The sequence below is a fragment of the Rhea pennata genome, chromosome 1 (genome assembly GCF_028389875.1).
Source record: "Rhea pennata isolate bPtePen1 chromosome 1, bPtePen1.pri, whole genome shotgun sequence".
NCBI classification, from domain to species: Eukaryota; Metazoa; Chordata; class Aves; order Rheiformes; family Rheidae; genus Rhea; species Rhea pennata.
In genome coordinates, this window is record NC_084663.1 from 202,131,492 (window position 1) to 202,150,636 (window position 19,145).

Here is a 19,145-nt window from a genome sequence, read left to right on the forward strand (position 1 = left end):
AGACAAACAGCCATTACAATGTGTCATCTACTGCGAGTTCCACAGTGCTTTTTTGATAAAACTACTGCATTTTTTTAGTAAGGATAATTTAGTAGTAAGGATAATTTAAAAATTAAGCACAACCTTTGCTTGTAGAGTGAATCTGACTTTCTTAAACAATGGTATATAAATACTCTGAACTAAATTGGTTTGGATAAGCTGAGTTTCTGATACGGCACTATCCAAATATTTTATCTTCATTTAAATGTTACATGTATTTCCGATCTTCTGCTATTAATAGAAGAGATTTCTGGTCAGATCTGATCATCATTAGGCAAATTCTGGTGCTGCTCTCTCCTTCATTCCAGTTTGCAGGCACCCAGTTACTTTAAACAACTTTCCAGTTCATTTTACAGCTTCTTGTAGAGATAAATGCCCTCATAAAAAGCCAGGAAAGGGCTGGGGCATTCACAACCCAGTAGTGAAATTACACAGAAAGTGCTTGTTATGTATCAGAGAAGAGGAACATAGAATAACAGCGGCAAAAAACCAAAAATACCCTCCTAACACTCCATTAAGAGTGAGAGGTTAACTGCAATTAAGAATGGGCATAATATTTTCAGATGGAAAAGTCATTTTACAGCTAAGTTAAACTTTAAATGTATGATCAACATGGCTGGTTCAGAAGAAGGGCCTGAATAGGTTAACAGTCCTAAAGAGGAAAAGATAGATTTGTTTTGTGAGCAATAGAACAAATGAAAGCTAGTTTCTTATGAAGCGGTCTTGCACAGTTGAATTTTCTGATGTTTATCAGGATATGAATGTATGGGAACAGACATAATACCTCTCTTCCACAAGGATTCCTTCAAGGCTTTCCACAACTTTTCCCTCAGCACTTACAGACTCTACCTACTCAATCTGTAATTGAACTCTAAAATTTTGTAAAATTTGTATAAGTTTACTATCTTTGAGTCTTCTAGCTTGCAATTGAATCAGCTGGTTTCAAAACATAACTTTGGAGAATACCCAGAAATAAATACCTATTGTCAGATCATCTAAATCACCTTTAAAAAAAATGGGGGGGAAATCACGCTAAAGAAGATCAAATAAAAGCAAGCATTTTCTATTTCACTCTTCCTCAGAAATTTCATAACAATTAAATTCCTCCTAAAAGGCACAGAAGGTCATGAAAGAGAAGTACAGTAAAGGTCAGTTTGCCATTGAGCCTGGTGCAATAGATAGGAAAAGTTTTTCCCCAGAACATTGCATTTCTCTGCGTGGGTGAGATGGTGTTGCCAGGCTTCTAGGCTCTGATCATAGCTCTGTCCTCTGCCTCCTTCACACTTGTGTTCACCTGCAAAGCCCTTCTCCTGGGCAGGTCAGCAGAGGAAAGCCCTTCGATACTCTGCAATTTTTTGATTGTGCAATCCAATACACAACAAAAATCATGTTGATCTTCTCATGACAATGGAATTTTCAGGCATACATTATACAAAAGTATTGGTGTGCCTTAAAAATAAGGAAGGCACGATTTCATAGAGTGGTAAGGTTGGAAGGGACCTCTGGAGGTCATCTAGTCCAACCCTCAGCGTAGCCCCATATGGGGACTGAACCCATGACCTTGGCATTAGCACCACCATGCTCTGACCAGCTGAGCTAAACCTCTACTTCCTATCTCTCCTGCTCTGGGAAAATTATGGGCATCACACATGGTTCTGCCTCCCCACTACCCATGATGAAGACCGTAACAATCTTTCTTCATCACTAGGTACTGAACACAGTCTTGTCTTATCAGGAAGGGAAATCTGATTTGGGACCTAATGAACCTCAGTTTAGACTGAAGAAATAACTTAGATGAGTCAGTCACTAATTCAAGGGGTCTCTTGTCAACTGCCTGCAATCCACCCCCGTCCAGAGTAGCCCAACTAATACCAAAGACTTCCTCTGTGAAAAGCAAGCTCATCTCAGGGAGCTGCTCTGCTGCTCTCCCCTCTTTCCTGAGCACTGCTTGGTGCTTTATCTATTGAACAGAAGGACCTTGCAGGCTTTTGCCATCAGACTGAATTCCAAAACAGAGTGGCTCAGCTTAAGTGATGGACTGTATGCATGTAAAGGAGGTGCTGATACGCTTCTGTATACTAGTAATAAATCTATCACCTAATTTAAACAAGAAAAAGGCTATGGAAAAAAAAGCAGAGATCAGTAGATTAATGATGTTTCTAGCCCTAAAAGAAGTTCTTCCTTAAATTTTCTGGAGGCAGAATACATCTCAGAAATCAAGAGAGGTCTTACATATTTATTACCATTATTGAAAAAAGAATTAAGATTAGTTAGGTCTATGGAACAGTGAAATCTTCCTCTAACACTAACTTGTGCTTAAGTATCTTGTCTTTCAATAGGGCACGGTAACTAACCAAGCAAGTACTGCACTTTTCCTTTTCAAAGGAAGAAAGGGGCTCAGATTTAGAAACCTGCTTATGCTTTTGTTTTATCCTGAACAAATATCTAATACCATTGACTCTAGAGCAGGGTTTTAACTCATGAAGCATTCAGCTGGCACTCCAAGAACAGATTCTGCTAAGCTGGTAATTTTATTGACTGGAAACATTCAGATGTAATTGAAGGTTTTATCAAGAAGAGCTTCAGGACTGAACTTTCAGGTATTTCAGGTATTTCTGTTAGCAGAGTATTTATCTCAATTATTTTTTCGCTATATTGTCTAACTTGCATTCTTTGTTCCCTTTTTATAGACTTTATTCTGTAATAAAAGAATGTTGACGTGCTTTCAGCCTTTTTATAGTAATTTTGGAGGGTATTTTTTTTGTCCTACCAGGAATAATCAATGGATCTTCATAAAACCTTTACCAAATAAGGTTTTTTTTTTCCTGTGGGAGGGGAGAAATCTTTGCCAAATAGTTCAGTGGAAATCAGGAAAAATAATGCTAAATATTTTCATTGCTAGATGGAGCTTTCATCATTCATAGCTTACAAAATCAAGTATTTTGTAGGCCATTTGTCTTATTCGCAATGGAAAAACTTGAAAGGGATACAGTTACAGTTTATCATGGGTTTCAAAACATACTGCATTGTTTCTCCTTGCTCATTTCATGTAACTATTAATCATTCAGATTCAGTACCTCGTTGTTTTCTACAGTTGTTGTTCTGAGATACACTGAGAACATCTTCAGGATGACTGGTAACATAGAAATATTAAGTTATTATTATTATTTAAAATCCTATAGAAAGGAAAAAATAAATCCAAGAAGTACATGAATGAAACATTCATTAAAGAAATCACATTTGGGATGAGCACTTACTGCTCAGTCAGTGTAAAATCTGATTTTGTTATCAGTTACATAAATTCTGTAACATATTGTGATCTCACTAACAAAAGTTCAAACTTCTGATTTATGGAAAACTCATTTCTTATTTGAAATGATTAGGACAGATCTCAGAATCAAGTTTTCCAAGAGAGAATTCAGATCACAATAGAAACATTATTTACATTACAAAAAATCAAAAAAAAAAAAAAAAAAAATACCCAAACATACTAAGGTATATATTGCAAGAAACATCATAGAGTGCATTGCCTCTAAATTTCACACTTCCGTGAGCAACACCCTAGGACCTGAAGGTCTGCAGCTAAATGGTAACATTTTTTGATTTTATTGATCTAGTGTTCCTTACTCATGAAAGAAGAACAGAACAACCTTTTGCAAACAATAGGAGTTATTTAAACAGAGTACTGTCTTCAGTACAGTAACAGTTAACTGTTTTATCACATTCTGTTCTGGCGATAGGGAGCGGCTGCAGTATCTGAAGGAAATCTACCACTCTCAGCTAACACGCTGATCCCATATCTGTGTCAGATAAAAATCACAGTGCTTATTATTTGTTACCATGGATACCATGAAGATATTACTGTCCACTATAAGTTACTAGAGGAAGACAACATAATTCTCAGGGACTAGTCCTGTTTTCCCTTCATAAGTTGCTTTTAACCAGCCTGGTTCCACCGATGGATACACTGGAAAACAAACAAACAAACAAACAAAAAAAAACAAAGTATTTTTATAATGAAATGACAAAGTTAAAAGAACCTATGTCTGTTTCATATATTTATTTAGATAATAGTTATCCAAGATCAATTGAAAAATCAGGGCAAAAACTGAGAGTTGAAAGTGGAATTATAACTCTTTTGCCTTGTAGATACAAGTCAGTCTATTTTTTATGTAAACAGAGAATGCAAAACATATCTTACCATTGGAAAATATTGCCCCCTGTGGGAAAGACAGCTCATGACTGTGCTCAGCCTTACAGGAATACATGGCTTTTGCTTGCCTGAAAGATGAAAATATGAGTTTGCAACAAATAAGATAACCAGGGAAAAAAAAGCATAAAGAAACTAATTTAAAACCTGAGAAGTATAGGAATAATCAGTTGTACAAACACAGATTGCAAAAACTAGTTGCATAGTAGTTCAGAGGAGCAGAATAGTAGCAGGTGATAACACCAAGCATTCTGGATTTAACAAGTATGTTATTGCAGAAAAGAGATCAACATCCTACTTAAAAGTTTAAACAGAAATATCATTTGCAGCTATAAAAGGATTCTTTCACCCTAGTTGGCATTGCCAAATTCAAACAAGTACTAAATTGGGCACAGTGCTTGGAACAAGTGAGGGTCTGGGTGAAGAGAGTTCAAAAGAGATTAGTTGAATGGGGTGGGTTTCAGCTTCTGTCACCTGAATTTAGTGAGCTAGTATGTGTCTAGCTCAACAGACTCTCCAAGCCTCCAAAACCTCTGCAGGTTCTGCTATGCAGGACCCCTACCTGAGGATGCAATGACAGGCAGATACCACTGCCTGTAATGACACCTTAAATAGAATAGCACCTTTAATAAAACCCGACATAATGACACCTATGTGCAGACAGCGAGTTTGTGTGTCTTAATCTGCAGCTAAACACCTAGTGGTTAGACTAGAGAAACACTGGAATTGGCTAGAATTGGAGAGTTCCCATTGCTAAAGATTCTTAGAAAGCAAATGAGTAAACAAAAAACCCCACACTAGACAAACAGCTGTAAAAGAATGGTTTAGGTATATAATGATCCTATTCCAGAGCAGGACAGACTAGATGACCTCTGATACGGTTTCGAGCACTACAAAACAGAAAATGGTCCCCAGGGCTGAGCATAAAGATGGAAACCAGAAATTCTCATTAGATTCCTGTACTTTACCTTGAACGATACTTTGACTTTAATTTACAGACTCAGAACAGTTTTTATAGGATCCTTTGTCAATCACTTAACTTGTCTGGCATCAGTTTTTTTGAGTTTGATTAAACTTGTTGGAAACTCACAGTGGAACCCTCGCCAAGTGAAGATTAACTTGTTGATCATTTGACCTTCATATGATGCGATGGAGGGTTACTGATACAACTTTCCTTCCAGCCAGCATTTATCTCAATGACCCAGCATGCTATCTGTGGTGAAGTTTTAAATTTTTGACATACTTTTTGTGAGTGGGATATGCAAGTATGTAATCTATTTTTTCTTTCCTCCCAACATTCTGAGATAACAGAGTCACAGGTTAGATTTACAGTGCAACACTAGTATATGGAGAAGTCTATTTTATTTTGTATATTGGTGATGGGGCCATGACTCTTCATTTCTGCAGTTCCACACCTCTCTAGAATTAAGCAGGGACAAATTTCCTAAACAGAGTAGAGAGCATACTTCTAGCCTAGCCCTATACCCTGAAGCCAATCAATACTAGCACATTATGCTTCATTTGAATCTCTAAAAGGATATGAGAATGGACAGATACATTCTCAAGTTTGCGTGTATGAGCCTTCAGAGAAGGCTCTTATATTTCTCTGAAGCTGATTTATTACTAGACTAAATGGTGCGTTTTGCCTTAATCCAAAGTGAGTAACTGACCCATCAAAGGCTAGACTCTCAGACCTAGATTTCCAGAAGTCAGGAATTTTGCGTCATGTCCTGAATGACCAAGGGAATCTTATTTTCAGGACTCTCTGGTAATCACTCATTTCTAACTCCTAGCACCGTTATTTTGAATACATATCCACTGCTAACTAAACGACTGTGAGTGCAGGTATCCTGACTGCCCACTTTGCTTAAATGTTAGCTTGCTTCATGGCTCATTTGGACTTCTCTGTCTTAGCATTTTTTTTCAAGATAACTTCTTAGCACAAACCAGGGAACAGTTCACCACAATTCAGAAAAGATGCCTTTTTATTTGGCCTCCTCCATCTGATACAGTCTGTCCACCAGCACTATTCCAGCAGACTTTGTACCCTGACACATGCCCCCTGGCCTGGAAGACTCCAGGATATACAAATATTTCTTGCCATAAAAAAAAAAAAAAAAAAAAAAAAAAAAAAACAACTCTGGTGGGCTAAAACACAGCTTTAGTATTATTTTAGACACCATGCAATGAAAAAGGGCAGGCAAAACAGCAGTCATGTCTTGGGACCTCAAGGCCATCATATGGGGCTATGTTATTGGACACTGTTTGCTTGGAGGGCAGTTCTAAGTTCTGTGGACACAAGCATGTCATTCTACCTCACCTCCATGTCAAGAACTAGTTCTTGGGCCTCTTTTATTTAGTAGGGTAGATATAGCTTAGAGGGTTCTTTTTTTCTTAGTCTTTGTCACTGCACAACTCTCACCTTTATTAACAGGCTCTCATTTCTAGAGGAGAAATGAAACCATAAGCCTCGGCACACAAAAAAACAAACAGTGCTCTTCTAGGGATACTATCATTTGTATTCCTCCAATGAGACTTACAGGTACTCGTTCTGACTAGAGGCCTTGATGTTACAAAGACTCAGGACTATTTACTGACTGTAAAATACAATTATTGTTATGAAGAACTTACCATTTATAGTCAACAAGACAGATAAAGAAAACATGAAAAAGTTTCATCACTCTACAGGACATACACAGAATTGGCACAGAGGGAAATTAGCTGACTTTACCAAAGGTCCCACAGAAAGTATAAATCAGAGCTATAGTTGAATCCTTTAACCTGAAGGTCACTTTTCCCCTAAGTCAATATGACAGTTTTCTACAGATGTTCTGGTTATACAGACCCGAAGCTCGGTCTCTGAAAAGCATCCATTTCCTATGTGGCAAAACAACACGTAGTCTCTTAGCTTTTCAGCTTCCAACTTTACCTAGTCCGAGTATGTTTGTCTTAGAAGTAAAAAGAATATAAAAAACATAGACTTGCTCAGTTCTGCAAGGAAAGAGCTTTCCAGCATTTGCTGTTTACACAGATATACAAACATAAGGTACAAAAAAGTCAGCTTTGCAACAGTTCATGAATTACAGGATTTTTCAGATCATCTTCCTACTACCTGTTTCTGACACAGACAGTAATTAATTCCTAGTATTATCTACAAATAGTGTGAGAGTATAACGAAAAAAACAAATCTAAGAATATTTACCCATAATTTTGGAGCAATCCCTTGGTTATTTCCTCTTTACCCATTTTGATTAACTAGGTTCTCCTATTAGTTATTACTCATTTTAACATCATCCAGCTAGAAGCATTAGCAGTGAAAAGGGCCTGCAGTTTTTTAGATAATTTTATTGTGTGCAATTATGAAACTGGACATTGGCCCTTATGGTGTTAATGCAAGCAAAGCAATCTGTTAAAAAAAATGTGATAACATCACCATCATCTAATTATGATTCTCTTAAGATAATGTTAATATTCTGAGAGAAGAGAGTGATTCATGTGTTTATTAAGGAAAAAAAAAAAAAAAACTTCAGAAAATGGTATCCACTTTACCTGAGTCCATCCCTTCTGTAACTTTACCGTATAGGCTCCAGAGGGAAAATGTATTTTTCTTCTCTCTTTTATGGCATATTTTCTATTTCATGTGTGATAGATTAGCAGTCAAAGAGTCAATATTCAACAGATGGTAAATTATTTTGCTTAACTACACGCTGTCAGCAACACCTGAGGCACTTTTAGCACACCATTTTAGAAGTTACAAATAGGCTTCAAAATTATGTCCTTGCCCTAACGAGCTTTCAGTCTAGCAAGACAATGACAGAAACAAGAAGAGGAATGAATGAGGAAAAACATGTGAACATCTATCAGACGACTCATCAATTATTATCATCTTACTGGAAGAAGAAAGATTTATAGACTCCTGAAAAGGGGAGATTTCCATTAGAATCTGACTGAGTAGAAAGCTCTGGTCTGGACTGGGAAGGGTGTTCTAGCTGTTTAAGTAAATGTGAAACATAATACCCAAAATAAAAGTTGAAGGATAACTAGAAAGGGATATTTAATTATATGGTTGTAAGAGGAGCACAGCTCTGGAGAACTTAATTCTGTTAGCCTGCTTCCACTGAAGTCCCAACCCTGCATCTAGAGAGCCTGCTGCCAAGACAGAGCCAACTGCTGTCACCAACGCTTCCTTCCACTTTTTCTAGGTATTCTCTTCTAATAAAAGCTTTCCTCTTAAATGCATTTTCTCACTTTTTGAGACTCAACCTGTGTACCTCTAAATCAAAAGCCAAGAAGAGTAGAGTCAGGATTATGTATTGCTGCATTTTTGTACAGCAGCCGCAACAGAGACCTCAGCCCTTACTGAGACTGCTAGTTAACTGCAATACTTATGAAAGTAGTAATAAAAATCCTTCACTTCTTTCAAGTGCATAGCTGCTTAGTAGTAGGGATTAGTCCCAACAGATACAGGGAGTTTACGCTACAGATCAGGAGATGGATGATTGATAAACTTGGAAGTTAGGAGGGAAGGAAAAGGAAGGATGGGAAGTCAGAATAACTCTGGGGTTGGAAAAAGAGAGCAGAGACTTGAGGGGTAATAACATTTTGCTCTTACCTCTCCAGTCCTACAATGTGTACTGTGACCTCTCATTCTGTCTCTTTTTGAATAAAATAAATCTATTCAAATAGTTGTCACTAGGTGGACCCACACTCATGTATACAAAGCAAGAAAACATTCAGGGCAAATAATTGGCCCAGCACACCCAGAAACAAGTAAAAAAAAGGGAGCTTTCACAGCAGAGATGCCACATTATACAAAATCATAAAGAAGAGGTGAAAAGGCTGTTTGGAGGAAGGAATCAAGTATGTCCCAGTCACTGTGGAGGCAGAGCATCCAATAACATATTATCTGCTGTAATGCATAGGCTAATGTGAGACCTGTACTGCAAAGTTGTATACGTACTTCTGATCCATGTACTGGGCAGGTGACCACAAAATACTGTTTCAGGCAATAGATATATCAAGTAGGAATGAAGCTACTTAGATGCTCCTATGCATAGGAAAGTAGTTAATTTCAAAAACACAGAGATTTTTAACAGGGTAAATTATCTGTGAACAGAGCTCAACACTGTCTTGACTGGAATACTTCTGGTGTCAAGCCAGTCAGTTTAAACACAGTTTGGATTTTTCTTACACTCTGCCCTGCACATACCCATTAGATGGTAGAATTATGAATCCATAAGGCCTCTCTACTGGGTGAATTGTATGTAATTATCATGATTTCAATACTCTCAAGAACAAGAAAGACTATCCTAAGGACTTAATTCAGCCTTCATGTTCATAGCAGACATGAGAGGTAAATAAAAGCTGGAGCAGTATTATAGAAACAGCTAAGCTACTTCTCATTTCTTCCTCGTTTTGCCTGCTGACCTCTCATTTTCCATTCTCCTTGTTATTGATGCTCTTCTGCTTTCTTAGGAGAACTGAAGTAGGGGAGCTATTAAGCCTTTCAGCCTTTCTTGCTTTGTTATCTGCTCTCCATATCCATTATCAAACTGCTACATTTTTCCTTTGGCAGATTTTTGCTTCTTACATGCTCTTTATATATAGATACAGATGGGACAGGTTCTGAAGGAACAACAGAAGAGAGCTTACAAAAAGGGAGCAATACAAAATAGGAGAAGAACAGTGGTAGAGGTAAAATGATGCAGGACTGGTAAGCAATCATTGCTCTTGGCTTAGGTCACTGGATTAAGAACATGCCATTTCTTCCTTAAATTAATGCCCTGCTCTTTTCACTCCCTTCCTCTCCCACCCCCCTGCCACCCTCTTTTTTGGTCATCGTACAGTTCACGTACTACACAAAACACGAACAGCCTTGATTCTTGTAAACTGCTTCCCTTGCACAAAATCAGTTGGCCCTTGCAGTCAGCTTTGTCTTTCTCATCTCTGCCAGAGAGCACAACCATACTCCACCGCATACATCTCAGCACATGTTAGCATCCTCTAACACAGCTGTGTTACTTTAAATTACTACTTTTGGATTTGTGGATTATATCCATATGGATGATATGGATATTTTTCTGTTGCTCAACAGTTTCATTAAGATCAGAGTTTCACTGAATAAAGTATCCAACAGAAAAAAATGCAAGCTTTGTCGCAAAGAGTTTGAAATGCAGGCATAGTAAAAGAGAAAGAGATTTTTTACCACACCTATGTGATTATCTGTCTTAGTCTACTAATGGTAAATGTTAATAACATGTGGAGGATATCGCCTCCTAGATGAACACTTGTCAGAACATTCTAATTTCATGCCATTTAAGGATGAATCAAATCCACTCAATAAATGGACAGAACTGTAAAAAAAGTGTAAGTAATGCTTATTAAGAATGAAAAAAAAATACACATCATCAAGAAGAAAAGGCAACAGTTCCTCCGGACTGAAGCACAGACTACGCAGTTGGAAGGACAGGAACCGGATTAATTTAATCCTATTATTCAGGGCTTGACTATATATGCAAATTACCATGAACTATGACTCAGATTGACAGCACCTTTGCCGCTCTGTTGAATGCATGCACATACAAACAACTATATGGAATAAGTAAAGCACCCTCATCCTAATTTAAATTACATTAATTTACTCTTGTAGTAACGTCCCTGAACAGACCACCAGTCTGAGCATCTCTTACTGCAGTGCCCACAGCAGACAGAACAGATGGGTAGGCTGTTATTCTCTACTAGGTTTAATTTTCTATAAAAAGACTGAGGTTAATAAACCACACAAAAAATGTGCATGCCACATGAGATAGTCCAAGAGACACCAAACAAATCTTTGATGTCTCTATTTCAATCTGGGAAGCCAGCAAAACACAGAGGTTTTTACATGTTGTTAAACTATGAAGCACTTACCGTCCTGAAGAAACTTGTTTAAGTGAACCAGCACTTTCAAACAACTGGGCTCTTGCAGCCACTCTGAAAATAAAGTGAAGAAGTGGCTTGCTTTAAACTTAGCCCATTAATGAAACACAGAGTCATTTCAGTTTTAACCATCTAAGGCATGGAATCTTTTGTTTTTTAATTGTTTTAAATATTCACTAGACAAATAGACAAAACTCAAAAGCTAAGTTTAAGTCCCTATTAAGCACAACTCTTACAGGCATAATCTAATTTAGGCCACTGAATGTTCTAGGTGCCTTGCTGAGCCAGCTAACCCAGAAATTACAGAACCAGAAGGTAATACACAGAAAAAAACACATCATCCTGTATTTAAATTTCTATTCATGCATGACCAATAGATATACTGGAAATGCTTTTACAGACAGCCTGTCACTATTGTGCTGGTACTTTGAGCTAGGTAGGTTTTTCTCTTTAAGTTAAGATATAGAAACCTGTGAAATGGCTACAATGATCCCTTCCAGTTTAAAAGATGGACAGGTTGAATTGAATCCTGAAGTATCTGGAGAACTTCCTGGTACTTTGTAGTTCTGGAAATCACTTGTCCATGTGGCAAAGAAAGTCAGGGTCAGAGTCAATATTAGAGCAAAGATCTCTTGACTCTTAGGTTTGCGCTATAAGCACTAAGAAACACTGTTAAACCAAATCTCAGCTAAGTTAAATTATAACATCAGCTACATAGGATCATCATCAAAAGATGATAATTTCTTTCAAGAAGGAAAAAAAAAAAACGTTTTACAAAAAAAAAAAATGTTTTACATGTAACACCGAAAGAAATTTAAGAGCAGAAGTTTCTTTACACTTTGGGTTATGCCTTCTTTGTTCAGTTTTACAATTTTAATGATTGTAGACAAACATTCACAAATACAGAATTCAAAGCTAGTATTCATGGATACTTTTTCAATAATCTATCCAGCTGCTTGGGATTACTTTAGAATGAGCAATACCGTAACAACTCAAATCTCCACAAGGTCTTAGTTACTTACACAGATCCTGGTCTTTGATAGCCATTACTTGATGCAGTATCTAATCTTAATCTCCTGCACATTTTTGGTGGCAAATCGGGATTTGGTGGCGCCTTTGGTGTATCTTTGGTTTCTACTGAAGATAAGCTCTGTATAGATCCACTGCAGCTTTTGTTACCTAAAGAAAGCAACCAAATTTGTATAGAATATTAAAGCTAATTTGAAACTGTGTCATAATATGTGCAACATGCAAAACAAAACTCTCTGTTTTTAAAGAAGCAAAATAGGTGGAATAAAGTACTTACTAAGAGAGAGAAGAAACAGCCTTTCAGGCAGAAAGCCAGGAGAAAAGGACCAGCAGCAAGAACTAAGAAACCACATTGTAATTGTGAAGGCTAAAAATGACACTTAAAATTGCACTTCATTGGCTAGATAGTACATTCATTAATAGGTGATAATAACCCACTCAAAACTTATAAAGCAATATATTTCACAGAACTGTAAAAAAATCCATGTTGGAAGGGACCTCAGGAAGCCATGCAGTCCAACTTCCTGCTCAAAGCAGCTATGACATCAGACCAGGTTAATTTTTAAGAATTAACTTTTCAGTATTCACAAAAGCTTTGTACAGTTTTTAAAAATCTTGGAAATCAGTGATTACAGCTTGCCTAAAACAATTGTTACTGTAACTCGACAAAACAAATCTAAAGCTGTACAGCCTGTATTGCACCAGAAGAAGTTCTTGTAACAAAGACATTTTCTTGTGCCACAGTATTGATGCATTTAAATAAGTCATCCATCCAGTCTCCAAACACAGAACTCACACCTCAGCTAGCCAGAAAGCATGGTTTCCTGTGCCTTTTAGGCTGATCTACCTGTGGATTAATGCCTTTTTTGCTTATACACTCTGCAAGACAAGAACTGTGTTTACTTCTGTGTTTGTTTATTCTCGAGAACAAAAGATGCTTAATAATGCTTTAAAGTTTGCCATAATAAAAATAGCTTCCTAAATACAATACTCTTATTACTAATAGTGTTATTAATACTGTTAATAATTAACAGCAGCTCATATCAGGAAGTTTCAGGAAAAAGATTGTATACTTCGGGGGGGAGAACTTCATTAAACTTCCAGTACATGGCGCACAACCTTGCATTTTTTATTTGCCCTACCTGTACTTGTATTACTTATACTAATGACAGCTCAGTGGCAAAGTCAGCCTTCGCACTCAGTCCACTGGACCTCACTGTTTCAGTGCTGAGTTTACAGGAACTCAGGCTGATTAACTTAAAGCATTTAGCAAAAGTGTCTAAAGTAAGAAGTTGAATTTTTAATCCTCCTTTTCTTGCAAGAACCCTCTTTACAAGGTTACTTAGAATGCAGGCTCAGTTTAGGTCCTCTGAGAGTATTTTTTGAAGCAGCATCCTTTTTTGATTAAATAGGAAGAGTAGAGCTCTATCTCTGGCACAGAAATTGGATTCCTAAAGTTGGACTTGCAAATATATATTGGATAATCAAAAGAGAGCTGTAGCCATAAGTTTCTCCTTTCAGCTTATGGTTGTTTGTTCATATAGGTCCACGTACAGGCGCATTCTGCCATACTTCTCATGTTCGAGGGAACCTACACTCTCTCCTGGGTAAGGCAGAATGAAGTACCCATTCCATAAGCAAGGTTTCAGACATAAACATCATGCCAGGGCTTACCTTTTTATACCATCTGCCCTGTTCTATCTCAACTCAAGGCATTGTCTGTAAAATCCCAATCTATTTTTTTTCAAAATCCTACTTCAGCCAATTTAAGAGATACAGTTGTCCAAAAAACAGAGGCTTTTTAAATTTTAATGTTGGCTTTCATCCGTTCTGATCACATTGCGAGGATTCATTCCTTTGCCACAGTGATAAACTCTACCTACTGACTCTTTTAAGTTGGCACTCTTACAAGTCAATAGCCTGCTTGAGGAATGGCAGGGCAGAAAGTATTGTAAATTCTGAGAAATGCTGAGGTATTTTAAGCCGTATGAACTGTACAGGTAACAGGTAATGAAAACACATCAAAAACAGCTTCAGAAGTGAAAGAACATACTATGACATTAACAATTAAACAAATAACATTAATGAATATCATTAGCTTTCAGATGCACCTTTTGTTTTGTTACTTCACAGTCCTAAAAAAACCTTTGAAATTACCTTCAGCTGATGGAATTGATCTGAGGGAAGAAGCTGAAGACCTTTTCAGCCCAGACAGACTATAAGAACTCTTTTTGGTTAGATCTGTTGATGGAGAGGCACTCTCTGGCCCAGTGACAGAAGCTATGCTTTGGCAGTCTGACTCCACATCTGTTTTTGTTGCATCCTCCTTGGATGAGGACTCTGGACTTGTAGTCCAGAGGCCCGAACTCTTCTGGCCATTAGAAGAGGAGGGAGAAGCAATCCATGGGATCCCTCCTGATTTCTCCCTGGGCTGTGAAGGTGCACACTTGCTAGTGCTGTTCTGTTCTGAGGAGTGAGAAGAGAGGGACTCGATGCTGCCCATGGGAGTGCTGTCTGGGCTACTGCTGTAGGAATCACCTGGGGATGAGTGAGGGGAGAAGAAAGAAAGAGAAACAAAAAGATAGTTACATCCAATGTTAAAAATATGTATTTCTCTCTGCCACTTCATAGTCCCTTGTACCTTACTTCATCAAATTTGTTAATATAGACAATCCTTCTCAAGACAAAATAGCTATTTGGTTACTCTAAGTTTCACACACATTTCTGTGTTTAATCAGAAAGAGTAGGGATTCTGACATTTCTCTAGACCTGATGAACAAAATGGGCTTAAAATTAGCTACAGGCCAAACTATTTGCATTTTGAAAGAAAAACTGTCTGCAGTATAAATAGCTTTAGGAAATTAAACAATCTGAATGCTGCAATGACTGTGAGGAACAGCTTGCCGGATTTCCATGAAAAGACAAACTTGGTACTTGCTGTATGTATGCTCCAACATGTATGACTGTATTGTTGGCAGCAGTAAGACGTTTTACTTTGATTACCAAGTTCCTAGGATCTCTATAGTTTCCATAAGACTACATATCCTCTTTCCTGATTCATCATATCTTTAAGGAAATACCAATTCCACTAATAAAGGACAACAATTTATTCCTCTATTTACAACCTTAACAATCTTGACAATATTGAACATTTGATGAATTTCTTTAATTAGACTGATATTAGAGAAATTTACTTTCCAACATAAGAACCTTTGTACTTATTTAATATTTTTATTAATATTTTGGAATAGAAAATGAGAATGCACTAAAGAAATTTGCTGACAATATAAAGGTAACAACACTCATCAAAACTGAGGAGAACTGGCATGAATATAGAGTTGAATCATCTTGAAGACTAGATTAATAAAAATGTGACTGAAGTCCAGTGGGTCATACCTTTGTTTCTAAAAAGATTTTTGTTCCCAAAAGTTTGGAGATATAATTCAGAGATTTCACGAGAAGTGAAGAATATATTCTCTTCTGTCACATGAGTTATGAGCTACCAGTGTGATATAGCTGCCTTTGTCTGCAAGGGATTAAATATCCTGGACTTCAGGTGATTATAACCATATTATGTTCCAGATAAGGTTACAAATATCAATGCCTTGTTTAGTGGGTATAAAAATATAAGTGCCACTGGTACAGTAATCTGAAATATTCTGTACACTTCTGGCCAGAATTCTGATATTCCAGATTATGTACAGTTACTCCACAGCTACTGCACAGTATCCTGGTGTGACTCATCTGGAATACAGTGTACAATTTTGATAAATGAAGCTGGAAGCTGGAAATGCCAGAATGGCAAGTGGACAGAACAGCTCATTTTTCAGACAGACATCAGGAACAACTCGTCTCATTCACCTTAATGAAACAAAAGCTGTCTACAAGGTGTAAGCAATTGCTGTAATATTCTGGAGTAAAATAGGAAGATAGAAGGTTGACTGAAATTAAAGGACAGTATTGTCATAAATGCAAACAGGCATAAGTTGGCCATTAATATAATCAGAAGAAACCAGAACACTCCTACCCCTATAGAGCAGAGAAGACCTTGAAGGACTTCCTATCAGAGTTGCAGGGTCACTTATAGAAATTAATTTTGTGAATAGGCCTTGATTATCACAAAATCTTTTCCACCGAGTTTGCAGAAGAACACTTCATTTTCACATGGCATACACCTTAATTTCTTGCAAAGTAGTTAAAGGTCTCTTGCTTCACATTAAAAACCATCTAGCTCTTCAGAAATAGCTGTTGCTAGAAACCACAGCTTTCTCTTGTCTGTCTCCAGCCACACTTAAAGAGCTATCTGGCAGGGAGAATACAGCTGCTCCGGCCTAGGCCTCCAAGACACAATCCAGACCTTAACTAACTGGAACCTGCATAGAAAGTGCTGAGTTTAAGCTAATAGGCAAAACCCTTGTGTGGACAGCTCTCGGGTCAGAGCTGGTTCAAATTTAGCCTCCCTCACAATGCAAACTCAAACTTAAGTCAACTCAAATTTGCTCTGAATGAAGAAGAGTGAGCTTGCATCTGCCTGCCAAGTACTTGCAAAGAAATGCCCCCCCAACACCTTCTTTCTGGCACCTAGTCACTACAGGTTAAACACCACTGAAACTCGCTCAGTTTCTTGGTTGGTGAGTTGTAGCTGACAATTCCTCCATAGCTTCTTACTCTACGGATCTGGTACCATTCACATTGACAACTAATATATAGGCAGCTATTGCCATCTTTCATTTAAACTTTCGTGGACAGAAATTATGTAACTTATGCCTAGGGATATATGCATCACGGGATAGCGATACTCAGCATCTATGCAAGAGTACTACAGGCTGCATTTCCCCACTGCACAGGCCTGAGAATTACAATGGATGCTCAAGAACAGATACACTTTAAATGTGCATTGATTTGCTGTAGTAATTTCATGCAAATCTCCTTGAGGAACTAGCAGACACAGAATTTCTTTTGGAGTTGTATAACAGTAATGAAACTATTAATAATTTAATCTTTGCTAATGGTAAGGCCAGAAAGTAAATAGTGATGGCCCACTGGGAGGAAATGTATAAAGTGCAACTTTTTTATAGTCACATTTACATGCACTGGAGTAAGTTTTCTCAGTAGCAGTCAAGTGCAAATGTAACTCCCTGCTGTATTACTGCAAGCCATATGATGAATATACTGCTTATCACAGAAATATTAGGTTTAGAGTTGCTTCTATCCCAGCAAAAATAAAAAGTTTCAGTTGTTTCAGCAACCCAGGCAGTGGCTTACTTTGAATTAAAGGCTACAGTTTCATGCCAGTGAAAAAAGCCAAGTAATGGTTTTGATCTCCTTACCTTGACTGAATTTTATTTATTAAAGGTGGGGAAGAAAGATTCTATTTACAGTTTCCTAACTTTAAATGAGGTGAATGTCATATAATAAACTTCTCACAGTCTGAAAGCAGACCTTACTCAGATCAGAATATAAAATCTACTTTTTAAATACTCTATGCAGTACAAGACTTGCCTAAAAATATTGTTCCTCTTCTGAGAAAAGCAAGGAATGCAGTCATTCAACAGTGCTGCTAAGACTCACAAATTTAAAAAAGGTGCTAAAACTCTCATCCGTTGTGTTTATAATTATTGGAAAACAATACTTACTGGATCTTAAGCAGAAAAATTAAAAGACATGACAGGAAAGATAACCAGTGAATAGCAAGGACAAACTTACTATCGGGATCTGCTAGACATGGTGTGTATCTTCCTTTAGGTTTACGTGGACCTGTGGAGAGACAAATTGCTCTTGTCCTTCTTGAACCTGAACGGGACTGAGGTTGGGGAAGAGGAATGTTGGGGTCTGGTGCAGTGTGAAATATCTGCATGACAAAAAAAATAAAATAAATAAATAGAAGGGGAGGAGAATAATGCCATAACCAATAAAAGTACTCCTACACATTCATTATTAAGCTGTTTGCTCTGCTCACCACTATATCTCAAATGAATGCTGTGAGAGCCTGACACATCACGAAAGGGGAAATACACTGAATATCGGCTTTATTCTGATCTAATTTTACAATCCAAGAACAACAACACTGGGTTAGTGAACAAATTATACATAAAATACATACTAATTATAATAAAATATTTGAACAGTTCACTTTTTAGTCCCAGGTATGAAGTGATTAACAGTCTAATTGGTCAAACATATAGTGGGTGCTCACTACTAACTCCTGCGCAGGATGTATTAGTAATGAAGGATATAAGCTGGATTTTCCTTAACTGTTTCTTAACCTAAACACAATATAGATTTTTAAGCTATGCATTTCATAAACAACAGAATATTTTTCCTCCATTTTCTAACCAATAGTTCCGACCACTACACCTGGGGCATACTGTGTTCCTACCACTAGAAGGAAAAAATAGGCCTAAACAGCCTTCATTTCCTTTGCTTACATGGCATCTGAGGACTTCATAAAAGCAGTAAATGATGATTATAATATACAAACAGACGTATCTCACCTATAGTGCAGGAAGTTGCCTTTCTCTTTTTGACAAGTAACTATTTATTTCTGAACAACTGAGAGTTTCAAAGTCCCCTGAGCTCTGCTTTAATATAGACTACAGGGCAGTCTTACTAAAAAGGATCTCCAGTCTGGAAGCCTCTGAAAAGGCACAGTGACTAATATAATGTTGGACTGCCATACAAGCCAAGAACAGCATTCAGAAACAGGCTGTTTTTCTGAAAATATAAAAAGACTGATTTTTTTTTCTCCATGCTCCCATGAAAGCTTTTCTATGCACAGTCACACCTCATTTCAATCAAATTTATATTTCAGACTTTATTTTCCGAACAGGTCAAGTTTTTTTAGGATCATCCTTATGTTTGGAGCATCTTTTAATTTTTCTTTAACGTACGACAGCTACCACTGGCGAACTCTGCACTTCATTGCTGTAGAGAAACTCTAATCTTCAGG

General features: G+C 37.3%; 1 protein-coding gene across 4 annotated transcripts in view; it reads right to left on the reverse strand.

Annotated features, from left to right (window-relative positions):
• Positions 1-3,629: 3,629 nt before the first annotated feature.
• Positions 3,630-19,145, reverse strand: part of ARHGAP42 (Rho GTPase activating protein 42) — a 159,943-nt gene continuing 144,427 nt past the window's right edge. For 3 of the 4 annotated variants that reach the window (XM_062567301.1, XM_062567298.1, XM_062567297.1), the window contains 6 exons: positions 17,903-18,047; positions 14,354-14,734; positions 12,190-12,346; positions 11,159-11,221; positions 4,241-4,320; positions 3,630-4,006 (listed from right to left, as the gene is read on the reverse strand). In XM_062567301.1, the coding sequence (XP_062423285.1) occupies positions 3,918-4,006; positions 4,241-4,320; positions 11,159-11,221; positions 12,190-12,346; positions 14,354-14,734; positions 17,903-18,047 (915 nt within the window). In that variant the 3' untranslated portion in view covers positions 3,630-3,917. The remainder of the gene's footprint in view (positions 4,007-4,240; positions 4,321-11,158; positions 11,222-12,189; positions 12,347-14,353; positions 14,735-17,902; positions 18,048-19,145) is intronic. The other variant, XM_062567300.1, reaches the window with a different exon arrangement.